This window comes from Schistocerca gregaria, chromosome 3 (assembly GCF_023897955.1).
Source record: "Schistocerca gregaria isolate iqSchGreg1 chromosome 3, iqSchGreg1.2, whole genome shotgun sequence".
NCBI classification, from domain to species: domain Eukaryota; kingdom Metazoa; phylum Arthropoda; class Insecta; order Orthoptera; family Acrididae; genus Schistocerca; species Schistocerca gregaria.
Genome location: NC_064922.1, coordinates 263548706 through 263562755, shown reverse-complemented (window position 1 = coordinate 263562755; position 14050 = coordinate 263548706). Strand labels below are relative to the sequence as shown.

The 14050-nt window shown below is 37.3% G+C and overlaps 1 protein-coding gene across 1 annotated transcript; it reads left to right on the top strand.

Annotated features, from left to right (window-relative positions):
* Positions 1-3717: 3717 nt before the first annotated feature.
* LOC126354468 (N-alpha-acetyltransferase 40-like) lies at positions 3718-13733 on the top strand. The gene is made up of 3 exons (XM_050004166.1): positions 3718-3927; positions 4214-4684; positions 10508-13733. Exons 2-3 carry the CDS (start codon positions 4214-4216, stop codon positions 10703-10705), a joined length of 669 nt encoding a protein of 222 aa, XP_049860123.1. The 5' UTR covers positions 3718-3927; the 3' UTR covers positions 10706-13733.
* The last annotated feature ends 317 nt before the right edge of the window (positions 13734-14050 follow it).

Here is a 14050-nt window from a genome sequence, read left to right as displayed (position 1 = left end):
ATGGCAACTATTGCGATCCCAGATGTCGAAACAAGAAACATTTGCACAATTTTTGGTATTACTGAATTTTATGCTGACATTCTCAGTATGGATTAAAATGTATTGTCAGTGGATGAAGAATGTAATTTTAAGCGAAATATCCAAGCAGATGATGCAAAGACCACAGATGGTGCTATTACCTTACTGAATGAACACGTTCTTGGTACAGACTGAGATGTGTTGTCAGTGGATAAGGAATATGGAATGGAATATCCAGGCAGAGAATGAAAAGTAGGAGCTGAAGCAGTCATGAAAAAAAAAAAAGATTCAGAGGAAATATGTCAGAGTTTGTTAGATAGTGATAAGAAACGTAGCAGTATGTTGTCTTTGCAGGAATAAGAAAAAATTGTGTTCTGTGAAGCAGACTGAGGTCCGAGCAGAGGGTACTAAAATTTTTGTCACAGAGAAGCTGGAGCAAACTGTTACGAAACAAAAACAAGACTCAGAAGAAAATTGTTCATATTTATCAGGCAATGAGAATAATTTTGAAGATACATTGTCTTTGAAGCAAGAATAACCAAACTTGTTGTACAAAGAAATTGGTAGGGAGTTCTTGGAGAAATGCCAGTCTAAAAGCACGAAAGATTAGAGTTCAAACTTGATTTGCAACGGTTCAAACTCTCAGAGATTTGATGGAACATATTCCGGATTTTTGGAAACAGAATTAAAGAGAAATCTATATTTTAAACTACCAACGAAGAAAACCACATGCTATGCTGGGTGACGCAGCACCATTTACATGAAGTATCTGATCATCTAACTCAGGAGTAGTCAACCTTTCTTTGCTTACCACCCACTTTTGTATTTCTGGTAGTACTAAAATCTTCTAAACATCCACTAGCTTCACAATAATGGTGATGTATGAAGTAGGAAAGTAACTTTCCGCTATAAAATTTATAAGGCAGAGTTGCAATAAGTTACACCATAAATAATGATTACTTACCAAATACTTTATGTTGAAATTTTATGAAAACCAAATGTAAATGTATTTAACTTCCAATTGCCTACCACCTGTCATGAAAGCTGGAACACCCACTAGAGGGCGACAGAGGACAGGTTGACTACCATTGATCTAACTAACACATGGCAGGCATGATGAATATTCTCTCAGAGCACAAGAGAGTAGGAGCAACTTGAGTGAAGAGGAAATGCAAGCGAAAGAAACAAGAGAAGATGCAATTACTAGTGCAAATACATGTGAGATAATTATGGTCAGAAACACTGAAGGAACTGCATTCAATAAAGGTGAGTTCATGTATACAGGTTGATGTGAAACAGAAGCAGCAGAGCTGAAGATGCATACTGTCATTTGAACATTACAAGTACATAAATATTATACAGTGCAAGAGGAGGATGGCGAGGGAACGACAACGACATGTTTGTACATGTTATGTGGCACTCAAAAAAAAAAAAAAAAATCTTTCAGATATTTATGAACAGTAATTTATTTAGTAATTTCGTACTGTTTGTGTAGGGTGGCGTTATAGTGAGCAGTGGACTTTCCCTTTTTTGGCATTGCACAATTGCCGGCCGTGGTGGTCTCGTGGTTCTAGGCGCACAGTCCGGAACCGTGCAACTGCTAAGGTCGCAGGTTCGAATCCTGCCTCGGGCATGGATGTGTGTGATGTCCTTAGGTTAGTTAGGTTTAAGTAGTTCTAGTTCTAGGGGACTGATGACCACAGCAGTTGAGTCCCATAGTGCTCAGTGCCATTTGAACCATTTTTGAACCATTGCGCAATTGCCACACTTAGAAAGTAGGAGAGTTATACACCACATATGTTTGATTTGTGGTGCGCGTATGGACGCTGAGAGGTGTTGTTGTTTGCTATCCATGTTCGCTGCATTGTCACTACAGAGTGGGGGTTCTAGTGATGCAGTCAGTGCCACCACCATGATTCGCCTCATCAGCAACACAGAAAGAGGCATATACACATGTCCAGTTATGTAGTCATTTGTTTACTGCTCTTCATCTGAGCTGCTCACAGGGCCCTAATCTTTGGCTGTGGTATCTTTTGAGTTGTTTGAGAACTGAAGATATCATAATAACACTGTTTATTGCACAAGCTGTGGAAGTAATGGCTACAGATTTATGTGAATATACCTTCATCATAGTAACATATGGGCCTGATTATTTAGAAAAATAAATGATTATGATGAGCTGTATGCAACAGAGAGTTAACTGATCTATAAAGGAATTACCAAATTTTCAATTGCTGTATAATCTAGTTATGTGACCAATTTCATTCTAAGTTTACTCATTGCCTGTTTATCACTTATATTGACCAAAATGTAAACAATTGTAAATTTTTGGTGTAGGGACAAGGTTTTGCTTGTGCTACAGATAATTAGTCATGACGAAATTCTTCTATATTTTCCGAGAACGAAATTCGTATTGCTTTAAAGACTAAAAAGGCAGTAATAGACTTTTGATCTTGGTATGTACAGAAAAAATCATATTCAGCTAAGATCTTTATATGCTGACGCATTCAAGGCAACCATTTCGAATCGTGTTACTGGAAGAAACACTAATTTATTCTTCATGTTCAGAAGATCTCGTCAGATGGAAAGAGACATAACAGAACGTTAAAAGTTTCCACAATCCATTTCAAATGGTGGTATTCACTATGGCCCTAAATGCTACAGAATGGAACGAGACATCAGAGTCGACTTTTCCTATTGGTGTTTGTGTCGTGGGCAGGGGCATCTTGTACTTCTGCGTCGTCTCAGTCTTTATTTCATTATTTGGCTTTGTTCTCTTGTCGCACTCCCAATTTTCCATGGCAATGTATACATCTTTCTGATAGAATGTATATACGAAAGAGAGACCAAATATCTGAAAACGAAAAATGGCCACGGTTTTATAATTCCTGGACAAAGTAAAGGTTGGTTGGTTGGTTGGTTGATTCGGAGGGAGAGACAAAACAGCGAGGTCATCGGTTGCATTGATGAAGCAATTTTAAATTTCACTCTATTGAAGGAGAAAAATACATTTGTTTTTGCATTATTTATTATTTAAAAGAGAAAAAATGATGGCTAGTACAAACTGTCCCTATTTGTTAGCGGTACTTTATGAATATTGTTTGATGTGTTCCTGTGTATATAGTTTCGCTACAAACAAATCTACATTTTTTTTATATGTTTGGACGACATGTTTCAGGTTGTTGCCATCCTCAGCGGTTTGCCATACGAACTTTGACCAGAATATCCGTTATGGAGTTTGCTTTGGTGTTTGGTCATTAATAACCTTTATCATTGCTAAAACTTCCTGACTGATGAAGGCCGGCCGCGGTGGTCTAGCGGTTCTAGGCGCTCAGTCCGGAACCGTGTGACTACTACGGTCGCAGGTTCGAATCCTACCTCGGGCATGGATGTGTGTGATGTCCTTAGGTTAGTTAGGTTTAAGTAGTTCTAAGTTCTAGGGGACTGATGACCACAGATGTTAAGTCCCATAGTGCTCAGAGCCATTTTTTGACTGATCTGGCTTTAGGGGTATGGGACGCGTAAAGGTCTAAATAAATAAAAGATGAGCAGCTCGTGGAAACTTAAAAGGTACAGTGTACTAACAATAAATTATCACCATATTGTTCAACATATATTTGTACATGGCATCAGTAAAATGTAGTCGCGAATGCTGGCGCATCTATGGCGTCTGTAATAATTACATATAGTTATGTCTTTACAATTGGTTCTTTGACTGTACTGTGTAGGCAATTTTATGGCGGGAATTTAGTGTGCGTTGTGTGGTGAAAATACTTCCGCTGTCAAAAGGAGGGAGCGTTGGATGAATTGCGTCTTATCAAGAAGACTGTGTACATAATCGGTTTCGATACTGAGGGTCCGAAGAGGAAACGTCAATTTACTTGCCCAGAAAGCAGTTGATTATTGACGGTATGTTTTTGCAAATTGCATTACTGTTGATTTTCGCAAATGATGTTTAATATTTTTTTTTGTTTATGTTGTTGGCCTTGTACGATGTTTAGTATTTGTGTGAAAGTTGGCGAACTTACGTCAAATGCTGACAAGAAAGGCATTTGTTGGTTATTCAGAATACATTAATACGGTGACCTTATTTCTAACACAAAGTTACGGAACCGTTTATGTAAATGTGTCGAATGAGTATAATGTAGGAAAGGAGGCCAGTCTTCTTTGTAGTCATGTTTAACGTTGTTTTCAGATGGGGCGCAAAACATCAAAAGGAAAGGAAAAAAGGCTGCAGCAGAGAGAGGAAGCTCTTCAGATAGCTGCTGCCAAAGCTGTAGTTGATAAAGCAAATGCTCAAGAAGATCCTCTAGCACCATTTCCTGCCTTCAGAAATTTCAACAAAAATGGAGTTGAGGCAACACTTTCTTGTGTTAAAAGTGAAAACATTGACAACGATACGTGGAATTGGATTTTTAATTTACTGGAGTGCAATATGAAACCGCTGTACAACTCTTGCAGCTGGGGTTGGAATGAGAAAGTAAAGAAAGAAGAACTGACTGATGAACGAGCATTATATCTTGTAGCAAGGGATAAGGAGGGCAAAGCATTAGCATTCTCGCATTTTCGATTCGATTTAGATTATGGGGTAGAAGTTTTGTATTGCTATGAATTGCAGCTGGAAGCCGCGGTTCGGAGAAAAGGTCTGGGGAAATTTATGATGCAGGTAAGATTATTTTGTTTGTGTATATATTTACCTGTTTTCGAAGTAGCCACAATTGATTGATTTTCGGTTCATTCCGCGTAAATTCATCAAGAAACTAGGCACTTTCTCAGCCTTCAACTCATATTTGGATGATACTTGGCACTTTTTTCAATACAGAGATAATTAAACATACAAAAGAATATCATTTTCGCTTCTCTTTCATTTTGTCATTTCAAAGCTTGGAAGTTCAGACAATTTTAATAATGGCGCATAATTGCACTTGCCAACATCTTGGAAATGATAGTTTTTAGTTTATGAGCCGAACTATGTGAAAATTGATTACATATCCAACGAATTTAAACATACCAAGGCAGGAAAAAAAATGTGTATTTGAACTTTTTAATTTCGCAAAGAAGGAAAACTTTCGCCCTTTTTTATATCACATAAAGAGAAAAGGATAATTCTCGAAGTATATTTTGAAAATAATCCTTAGGCTGGAATATTATGACAAAATACAATTATTGGGTTTTTGTTTTCTTATGTTTTTCGCGTTATATGTCAGTTTTTTACTGTTGTTTTCCAATGTGTGTTCAAAAATTTGTAACAATTATTTTATTAACAATTCTGAAGTTTTCAGTGTTAACTTTCATAATAGGTTTGTTTCAAACCTCAAACAAATGAGAGCATAAGTGTAGTTACATAGTCCCAGCAAAAAATTGCAAAATATTTTAATGTTTGTAGCCACATTTCCTGATCCAAGGAACTCGTATAACAATCGTGTAATGCCAACTTGAACAGGGAAACGCATAAATTCAGCTTTAAAAATTAGAGGAAACTGTACAAGAAGATTGATTAGTGCAGAAGGCACTGTACATTTCTAAAGTAAAGTTTTTCTTAGCAGAATCTAACTTTAGTAAAGGGATGAAACAGAAACCTGAAGTAATTGACTTCTTGAACTAATAAATTTTTGTCACTGGGATAAACAGTCCAGAGGTGGGGTCTACTGCAAACTCCTTTTCCTCCACCTGCTTGAACATGTGTTGTCATTAAAATGGTGGATGCACCTATTTCAATCGAATATAATATTGTGACCGTAAGACTACTTATTACTCATGCGAACAAACATCAGTAACGTGCAAAATATTTAATTACAGCAATTAAATGAAATTGCAGTAAGTAGGGAGTTTTGGACGGGGACAAAGGAAATATACAGCTATTAGAATAACAACACAATTCCAAAACAAATAACAACCTAAAAATCAATTGCACGAAAATTCTCATTATTAAACACGAGCAAAAAAATTAAGGAGAAAATAATCAGTCATTGGTACAGTAATTTTAGATTGACCTACGTATTTCAAAGTAAGCTCTAGATACCATGAACCCACACACAGCTCCAAAACCCAATACTGCAAATTTTACTTTAACTTCATGGCAGCTAACATAAAGCCCACAACACACTTGAGATCATTAGATCTGTTAGCCAAACCTTCACATACCTTGCCTGTCTAAAATGAAGTCCACAGTACAATAAACCATCAGTCATGTAACTGAACACATTTTCACCATATTTCAAATGTCTCTCTCCACTCCAGGTTAGGCTTGAAACTATGCTACATACGTCTCACTATAGCCTTAATTCGAAATGCAAAGCACCTTCATTTCATTTCTAGTTAAAGCAAATAGTGATTATTGCAGAATATTCACAATGTTATTATGCATGGCCATTGTGAATAGAAACTGAAATTATAAAGTGTGAACCTTTGAGCAGCGACAGCTTACATTACATATGACGTCTGTTCAAAAAATTCCAGAATTTTGTCCACAACATTTTTATGGTCTCACCTTTTTCTTATGTGCATGGTCTCCTTCAAAGTACTCTCCTCCTCAATTGATACACCAGTCCCAACGCTGTTTACACTTCCAGAAGTAGTCTTGGTACGCCTCTTGCTGGATCGTGTACTGCACCATCTGTAAATTTTCTTTTATCTTGTCTGTTGTTCCAAATCTTCATTCTTTCAACAGTGTTTTCAACTTGGAAATAAAATAATGTTTGCAGGGCCTGGTCTGGGGAATACAGAGGATGAAACAGCACAGTAATTTTGTTTTTTGTGCAATAGTCACGCATAACAGGTATGAATGTGGGTGTGTGTTATTGGGATGCAAAAGCTATGAATTGTCTTGCCACATTTCAGGATGCTCTCAAATTCTCTTGCAGGCATCGCAGCATGCCCCGATAATACCATCAATTAACAGATTGTCCCTATGGCACGAATTCATTATGCTCTAATCCTTGAAAGTGAAAGAAAACTATCAGCATGGCCTTGACATTTGACCTGACCTGACGAGGTTTCTTTGGTCTTGGAGAACCTTTCCTGACCCATTGGGAATACTGAACTTTGGTCTCATCGCCAGTTAATGATTTTCTTAAGGAACATCTTGCTCTCATTTTCACAATCCAAAAGCTCCTCACAGATGGCAAGGCAAAAGGCGTTCTAGTCTTGACTTACGAGCCCTAGGACGGACTTGGTAGCAACATGAGGCATTCCAAGGTGCTTTATCAGAATTTCGTGACGTGGTCCAACTGAAGTATTACATTCTTCTGCAGTCTCTTGGACAGTCGGTCTTCAATTGGCATGCACAATTTTGTCCATGTTCCTGAAATGAGCATCATCGGTAGATGTTGACTGGAACACTGAACGAGGGTCATCTTTAATCTCCGTCCAGCTATTTTTAAACTGTGTGGCGAACTCTTCGTAACACCGAGTATGGCTTAAGCACTCATCATTGTAGGCTTCCTGTATCATTTGGTGTGTCTCTGTTAAGGTTTTCTTGAGTTTCACACAAAATTTAATGCTGACCATTGCTCCTGTAACTCTTCCATCTTGAAATTCGCAAACTGTGCAACACAATGTTCTGCTGAAAACAACACTGAAAAATAGCTAACAAGCATCATAAATGTAACCTCTGGCAGATACACATTAAACACAGGCATGTGCAGGGATGCCAACCGCATTTTGCTCCAACACATCGTTGACCTGAAATTATGAATGTTCCAGAACTTTTGAACAGATCTTGTATTGAAGATGTAACAGGGAGCAAACCCTCACAACTAACAGTATGGGTAAAAGTGTAGAAAGTCCTGCCACCATGTTCCAGTTGCAAGAATGTTATCTGTAGCCTTCCAATCCATAAGCATTCTCGAAATAATGTCTTCTTCCCACCACTTTTTATTGACAGTGATTTATAAAAATTATCTGAAATACACAACAAAACCAATTGTTTCAGAGATAGAGGCAGCTATTAAATAAAAGTGAAGAAATAAATGTAGATGATTTCAAAATGTTTTTCACTTGACACATTTAAACAAAAAACAGATATTTGTGCAGTATTTTCAGGCAGCACTTCATTATAGATAACTGCATCATATGAGATAAGTCTAGGATTAATGTTTGTGTGGTGTGCAAGGTCATGAATGTACATTGTGAACAATAAGGATCCCAACATGCTTCCCTGGGGCATTCCAGAAGTTACTCCTAGCTCTGTTGGTAGTTCTCCAACAAAAATAATGTGATACATCCTGCATCAAGAACTCCTCAGACAAGTCACAAATATATCATTTTGTTGATAAATTGGCAAGGAAGTGGTCATTCTTTTTGTGATTTTATATTTGACTTCAGAATGTCTTAATATTCTAAAACATTTCGGCATCAAAACTGTAGGATGGTAATTATGTGGAGCATTTTAGCTCTTGTAGATGGATGGATGTGATCTGTACTTGCTTCCAGAATTTTTTTGGGGGGGGGGGGGGGGGGGCAGGTGGTCCTTAAAGATTCTGTGGTAATATGCTTTGCTTTACACTCAGTGTTCAGTAGTTTGTTTCCTCAGTTTTCACAGAGACAAAGGTATGTCCATTCCTTCATGAATTATTCTGTGTGGTACTTACATATCCTGTGTTTAGATTCTACTAATCTGGAGTGAGTTTCTGTACATCATCCTGACCGGACCTGGACGTCGAAAATTCCTTGTTGAGATATGGCATTACCTTCTCTTCCTCTGGTTTATTGTATGTGTAAATCTTCTGTCAGTGCTTTGGTAATATTTGGCATAAAAACTGCCTAATTCTCACTGATATCTGTTTCAATGTGAACATCATCAGTGATGTCAGGTTTGTTTGTAGCCATTACATCTAATGTATTTCCATCATGAATGAGTTTCTGTAATACCTGTTCTAAATAGTTTCCAGAGAAAGCATTTAATATTTTTTCACATGCTGCCTTGTCACACCCACTGCATCAAAAATGATTATTCCAGTCAATTGTAAATATGCTCCATTATCCTCCAGTGATGATACGATGACTAGGGAACATAGTTACCAGTGAGCTGACATTGTTCTATAATGTTTCAGATTGCATCCATAGATGTGGCTGGTAGTAAAAACTGGCATCTTCCCCCAAGAGGTCTTGCTTGTAGCTTCAGTTTCTATCTTGGTGGATTTGGGTTTGTGTGCTGCAACCAATAAACCATCTCTATTTTCCATTAGCATGCCCTTTTGCTATGCACCTAGATGTAGAGCAAAAATCCTAGTGATAGCCACTTTTGTTCTTAGCCAGTTCCTTATAGGTGCCACCACCCCTCCCCCTCCCTCCCAAATTTCCACATTAATACAATTCCCCCCCTCCCCGGCACATACCGTCTAGAAAGTCAGAGCCTAGCTTGTCACAAAACCTTCAAATTACCTGGTTCAAGCCTTCCACTCCATTTGGAACCAGAGGTCCAAATTCAGTTACGGGCACAGTGTTACAGATTGAGCTTCATTGAAAGTCCATGAATAATGCTGGTGCTCTTGACCTTCTCTGCCATTCACTGGAATGATCCAAGTATTATGCAAAATGAGATCATTTGGACCTGCAGAGGAGACCAGTAACCTTTGAATCGGATTAGAGCATAAAAGTTAATGTCTTGATCACATGCTAGTTGATTAAAATTGATAACCAGTTTTGATTTCAGGCATCACCAGATCTAAAAATTACTGTAGTAACATGTAGATGCATAGCCAGTTATGTATTACCTCAGAGCCCAGAAAACGGATGCCATTTGTTTCAATGTATGCCACAGTCTGCAGCTGATTACAGTAGCCTCTTGAACAAGTTGAATGAGGTCCCCAAATACAAACATTGTATGGAGGATGTGATCCTTCTTATCCTTTGCTTCCATTTTCCTAAGGAGTCCTTTAATTCGCCATAAATTTGAACTGTTAATGGTTAACAGATTCCTACTGTTTTGGGATTTCTTCCACCTGGTGAGAGACTTAAGGGCTTCTCGACGTGCTTGACAGTCTTTTTGTTTTGTCTATCTGCGACCCAACATCTGTGCTATACGATGCTATCCTTTTCATAATATTGTCATTATTCCATCCTGGATTTTCCATTGTTTGATGAGCCTATTGAGTTTCACCACCACTGCTTATACACAATATGAATGTCTGCAACCTCTAACAGTCAAAAGTAGAAAATTCTGATTTTCATTTTTCTGTAGCTTAACATTTCTCATGGTCCAATTCAGTTCATATTATGGATGCAACATATTTTTGTGGTTCACATGTATCTTTGTATGATAGAATTTATATAAAGTGCTTTCTTGTAAATTGTTTCATTGGAAGCAACGTGAAGAGGGCATCCTCTGAATCTTTATTGAAGTAGTGTTTATTCTTTAGTATTGAAACAACATTTTTGTAAATTTACGGAAAAATTGAAACATTTCAGGTTGTGCTGGGGTAGGATTTAAAAACTTTATTATGCTACAGACTGGTAAACATACATTAAAAATCGGTTTTTGTTATAGGTGTTGGAACTGATGGGATTTTCAGCCAAAATGAAAAAAGTTGTGCTGACAGTCCTGAAGCATAATCCAGACGCAATGAATTTCTTCACCGCCCTGAGGTATTCACTGGATGAAACCTCTCCAGAAGACAACCTTTATGAAGAGTTTCCATATGTAATTCTCAGCAAACCAAATAAGAAGCTACTGTCATCTGTGTAATGGATTGCTGAAAATGACTGAAAATATTGACTATTATGTTTATCACAAATATATTGACACATTTTATCCAAGTAATATTTTATCATTTTATAATCACGTCAAACTGCCTTGAGTTCAAGAAGACTGCCGTTGCAGCAAGTGCCAAACTTTCAAGTTGTGTTGTCTGCAACAATCCTGGAGATCAATCCATGCCATGGATCAGTGTCTGCAAAATTAACTTTTGGAGAAAGATCGTGGAAGCTTCTGTATTGGGAACTCAATTTCCATTGCCGACTGAGTTTAGAATAGTTTCCACACTGTGTTAACAAAATCAGTTTGCATCTGTTTGCTCGCATTCTGTAGATCCCTTCAAGGAAAAAGATCTTCAGGGATATGCAACAAGTCAAAGTATACATTAACAAAAACAGAGAGATCATATACAAGGAATGTTCAGAAAGTAAGTGTACTGCGAGCATATCTGACTGTGGGTGTTATTTTTTAAGAGTTTGCAATAATGCGTGTTAGAAGGGATGCCTGACCAGAGCAAACATCGCAGGAACACGGTAGTATTTAAACTCGTGTCATGTCCAGTTGCGTGAAAAATTTCAGTAACAGATCCTCACCATGTGCTGTGATCAGCTCCCTACTCGTGGAAGGAAAACACCTACTGAATTTTCTCCCAAATCTAAATGGTTTACAGTGAAAGTGTTTTGAACATGACAAGGGTGTTTAATTGTTGTAGGGAATTTAGTGGAGGCTGAACAGTCATGATGAACAGAGGAGTTGGTACAAAAGTAAAGGACGCTGTTCGTGAAGACTACTAATTGTCACTGGATGAAATTTCTGCCATGTTTCCACAACTCTCCAGATCTCTCTTACATGGAAACTCGGAGAAATACTGGAAACTGTGGTCAAGGAGGGTCCCAAAACAGTGACTAGAGCAGCACGAGATAAATTGGGCAATCAACCTGCTTTGTTACAAACTGAAACTTGTGGGGCTCATTGCACGCCACGGACAGAAAGTCAGTTATCACAACAGTGCCACACTAAATCCACATCTGCAAAAAAATTGAAAATCATAATTTTGGACAAATAACAATGCCTCAGTGTTTTGGGACCAGAAAGGCATCATTTTGGTTAAATTTTTGCCGCATGGGGACTGTCTGTGCACAATGATACCAAGATGCTAAAAAGCTCAAAAAGAACATTCAAAACAAAAGGACATGCCACTGAGAGGAGCATGCTTGCTGCATAACAATGCCTGCCCTCATGCAGCCTTAGCCACAAGGCGCTCTTGGACTCAATTGGTTGGGATGTTTTGAATCGTCCCCAAATTTCTGTGACTTGGCTTTTCAGAATATCATCTTTTCACCTCCTTGAAGGCACACAAGTGTAATTAAGTTTTCAAATGACAAAGAGGTTCTGAAGTGGTGGGAACAGCTCGTGGGAGACTTCAAAGAGGGTATAAAGAATCTTGTGCTGTGGCTCACTACATGTACTGAACAGGACGGCAGTTTTATGTGGAAAAACAATTAACAAGTGTATCAACAGTACCCTGTAACTTTTTTTCCAAATACACTTTTTCTGAAAAAATATTAAAATCTAGTACACTTACTTTCCAAACATGCCTCATACTGACACTATGTACTGTACTTACAGTAAGATATTGCCATTCTACTATATGCTATGCAAATTTATACCAGCTAAATTTAATAAAGTTAGAAAGCAGGCCTCTACTTTGAGAAAAGCTGTTGCCTTTTCAGATATTTTGAATAACTACTAGGTAGCTTCTAGTAGTAGCTCAGTTATTTACTTCATTAGAATGATACTTTTCAAAGAAACTACTTCTATAAATGCTCAGTCTATTTACAGTGCATTACTCCTTGTCATGCAGCTTAACAACTATCACTGACACTTTCCATTTAGCTAACGGAACTTATCAAACTTGAATAAGGATATCAAGATAATTTGTTGAAAAAGTGGCTAATGAGGTAGGTTTATAATTTTCTTTTAAGCTGGTAGGGATTCTCGGTTACTTTTCTTCATAAAATTTAAATGGGGATTGTAGTCAGATAAACAATATTACATAGTAAAGTGTCAGCAGGAGAAATAGCACACAAAAGTTAGGGAAATGTGCAAGCTTTAGGAGCTAGTGGCTCCTACTGACAGAAGGATTGAAGGGAATAGGTGACTGGTGAGGTTTAGAAAATTGAGAGAATTATTGTAAAGTCTCCAAGAACCCTGAGTGAAGAGATACCATAAGTTTTGCCTTCTCATCCTGTCTGGTAAGTCTCCCTTGATGCAGGGTTCTGAGTGACTTTTTTTTGTAAATCTCCCCATTTCCTTACCTTGCCAGTCATGTTCCTTTATCCCATTCCTTTCCCTTCTATCCTTACGCGAAAATGAGCCACTGGCTCTGAAATTTTGTGTGTTTCCTCCTGCCAATCCATGGTGAGTAAACTTGATCTATCCAATCTCTACCACCATATAAAGACTAGTCGTTTCCTAATGTTATTACCAAAATAGTAAAAATATAGAGCAGTTCTTGATAGATTTAATTAAAAATTTTTCATGATACTCCAATAAATGCCCAGAGGGTCATAGACCAAACTTTTTTTTGCGAAAGTTCATGATTGATAGACTTCAAAATTTTAGATAGGCATAGGATACATATTTTTTTATATACATGGTACATGAATAAATATATAAAATGTACACCACTATAGAAAGGCAAGTCACTGTTTAAAATCATTGCGAAAAATCTCTAAAGGTTCTTACTCAGTTTAATTAAAACTTTTATATGGTTCTCTAATAAACATTTGGGTAGACATAGGCTATATATTTTTAATATACACGGTATATAAATGTACATATGTATCCTTATAATACATCAAGGGAATCCTTGTTAGAAAAGTTCTTGGCTGTTGTACTTCTAATTTTGTCACAATACTTTGATAAATATTCAGACAGAGTCTGTATATTTTTTTAAACAACAATGTACAGGCTTTCTGTTAAAATAAACTGAGAATGAAAATTTTGTGATGTGCTATACTGTGTAAATGTGTGGTTTCATTATCTTTCCCGCAGCCAGTTTTAAGTGCAATTGCGTGGTGTTTAAATATTAGACAAATTCTGTCTCCTTATATGCAATTTTAAACAAAACTTTATACATAACTGTGTACTGTTTGCTTTCTTCATCAGTCACTTTTAATATAAAACAGGAAAATTGTATTTATGGCTTATCGGCAAAATATGAATCGTCCAAAACTTTGTAATTCTGCCGTTTGCAGATTAAAGTGGTGTGAAATAGTGTCATTGAAGCTACTGTTCTCAAAGGTGCAGCATTAAGGTAGGTTGTCATATGAA

Coding starts and splice junctions, on each gene's coding strand:
- LOC126354468 (XM_050004166.1), top strand. CDS start 4,214: ATGGGGCGCAAAACATCAAAAGGAAAGGAAAAAAGGCTGCAGCAGAGA. Junction 4,685..10,507: donor TGGGGAAATTTATGATGCAG/GTAAGATTATTT, acceptor TTTTTGTTATAG/GTGTTGGAACTGATGGGATT.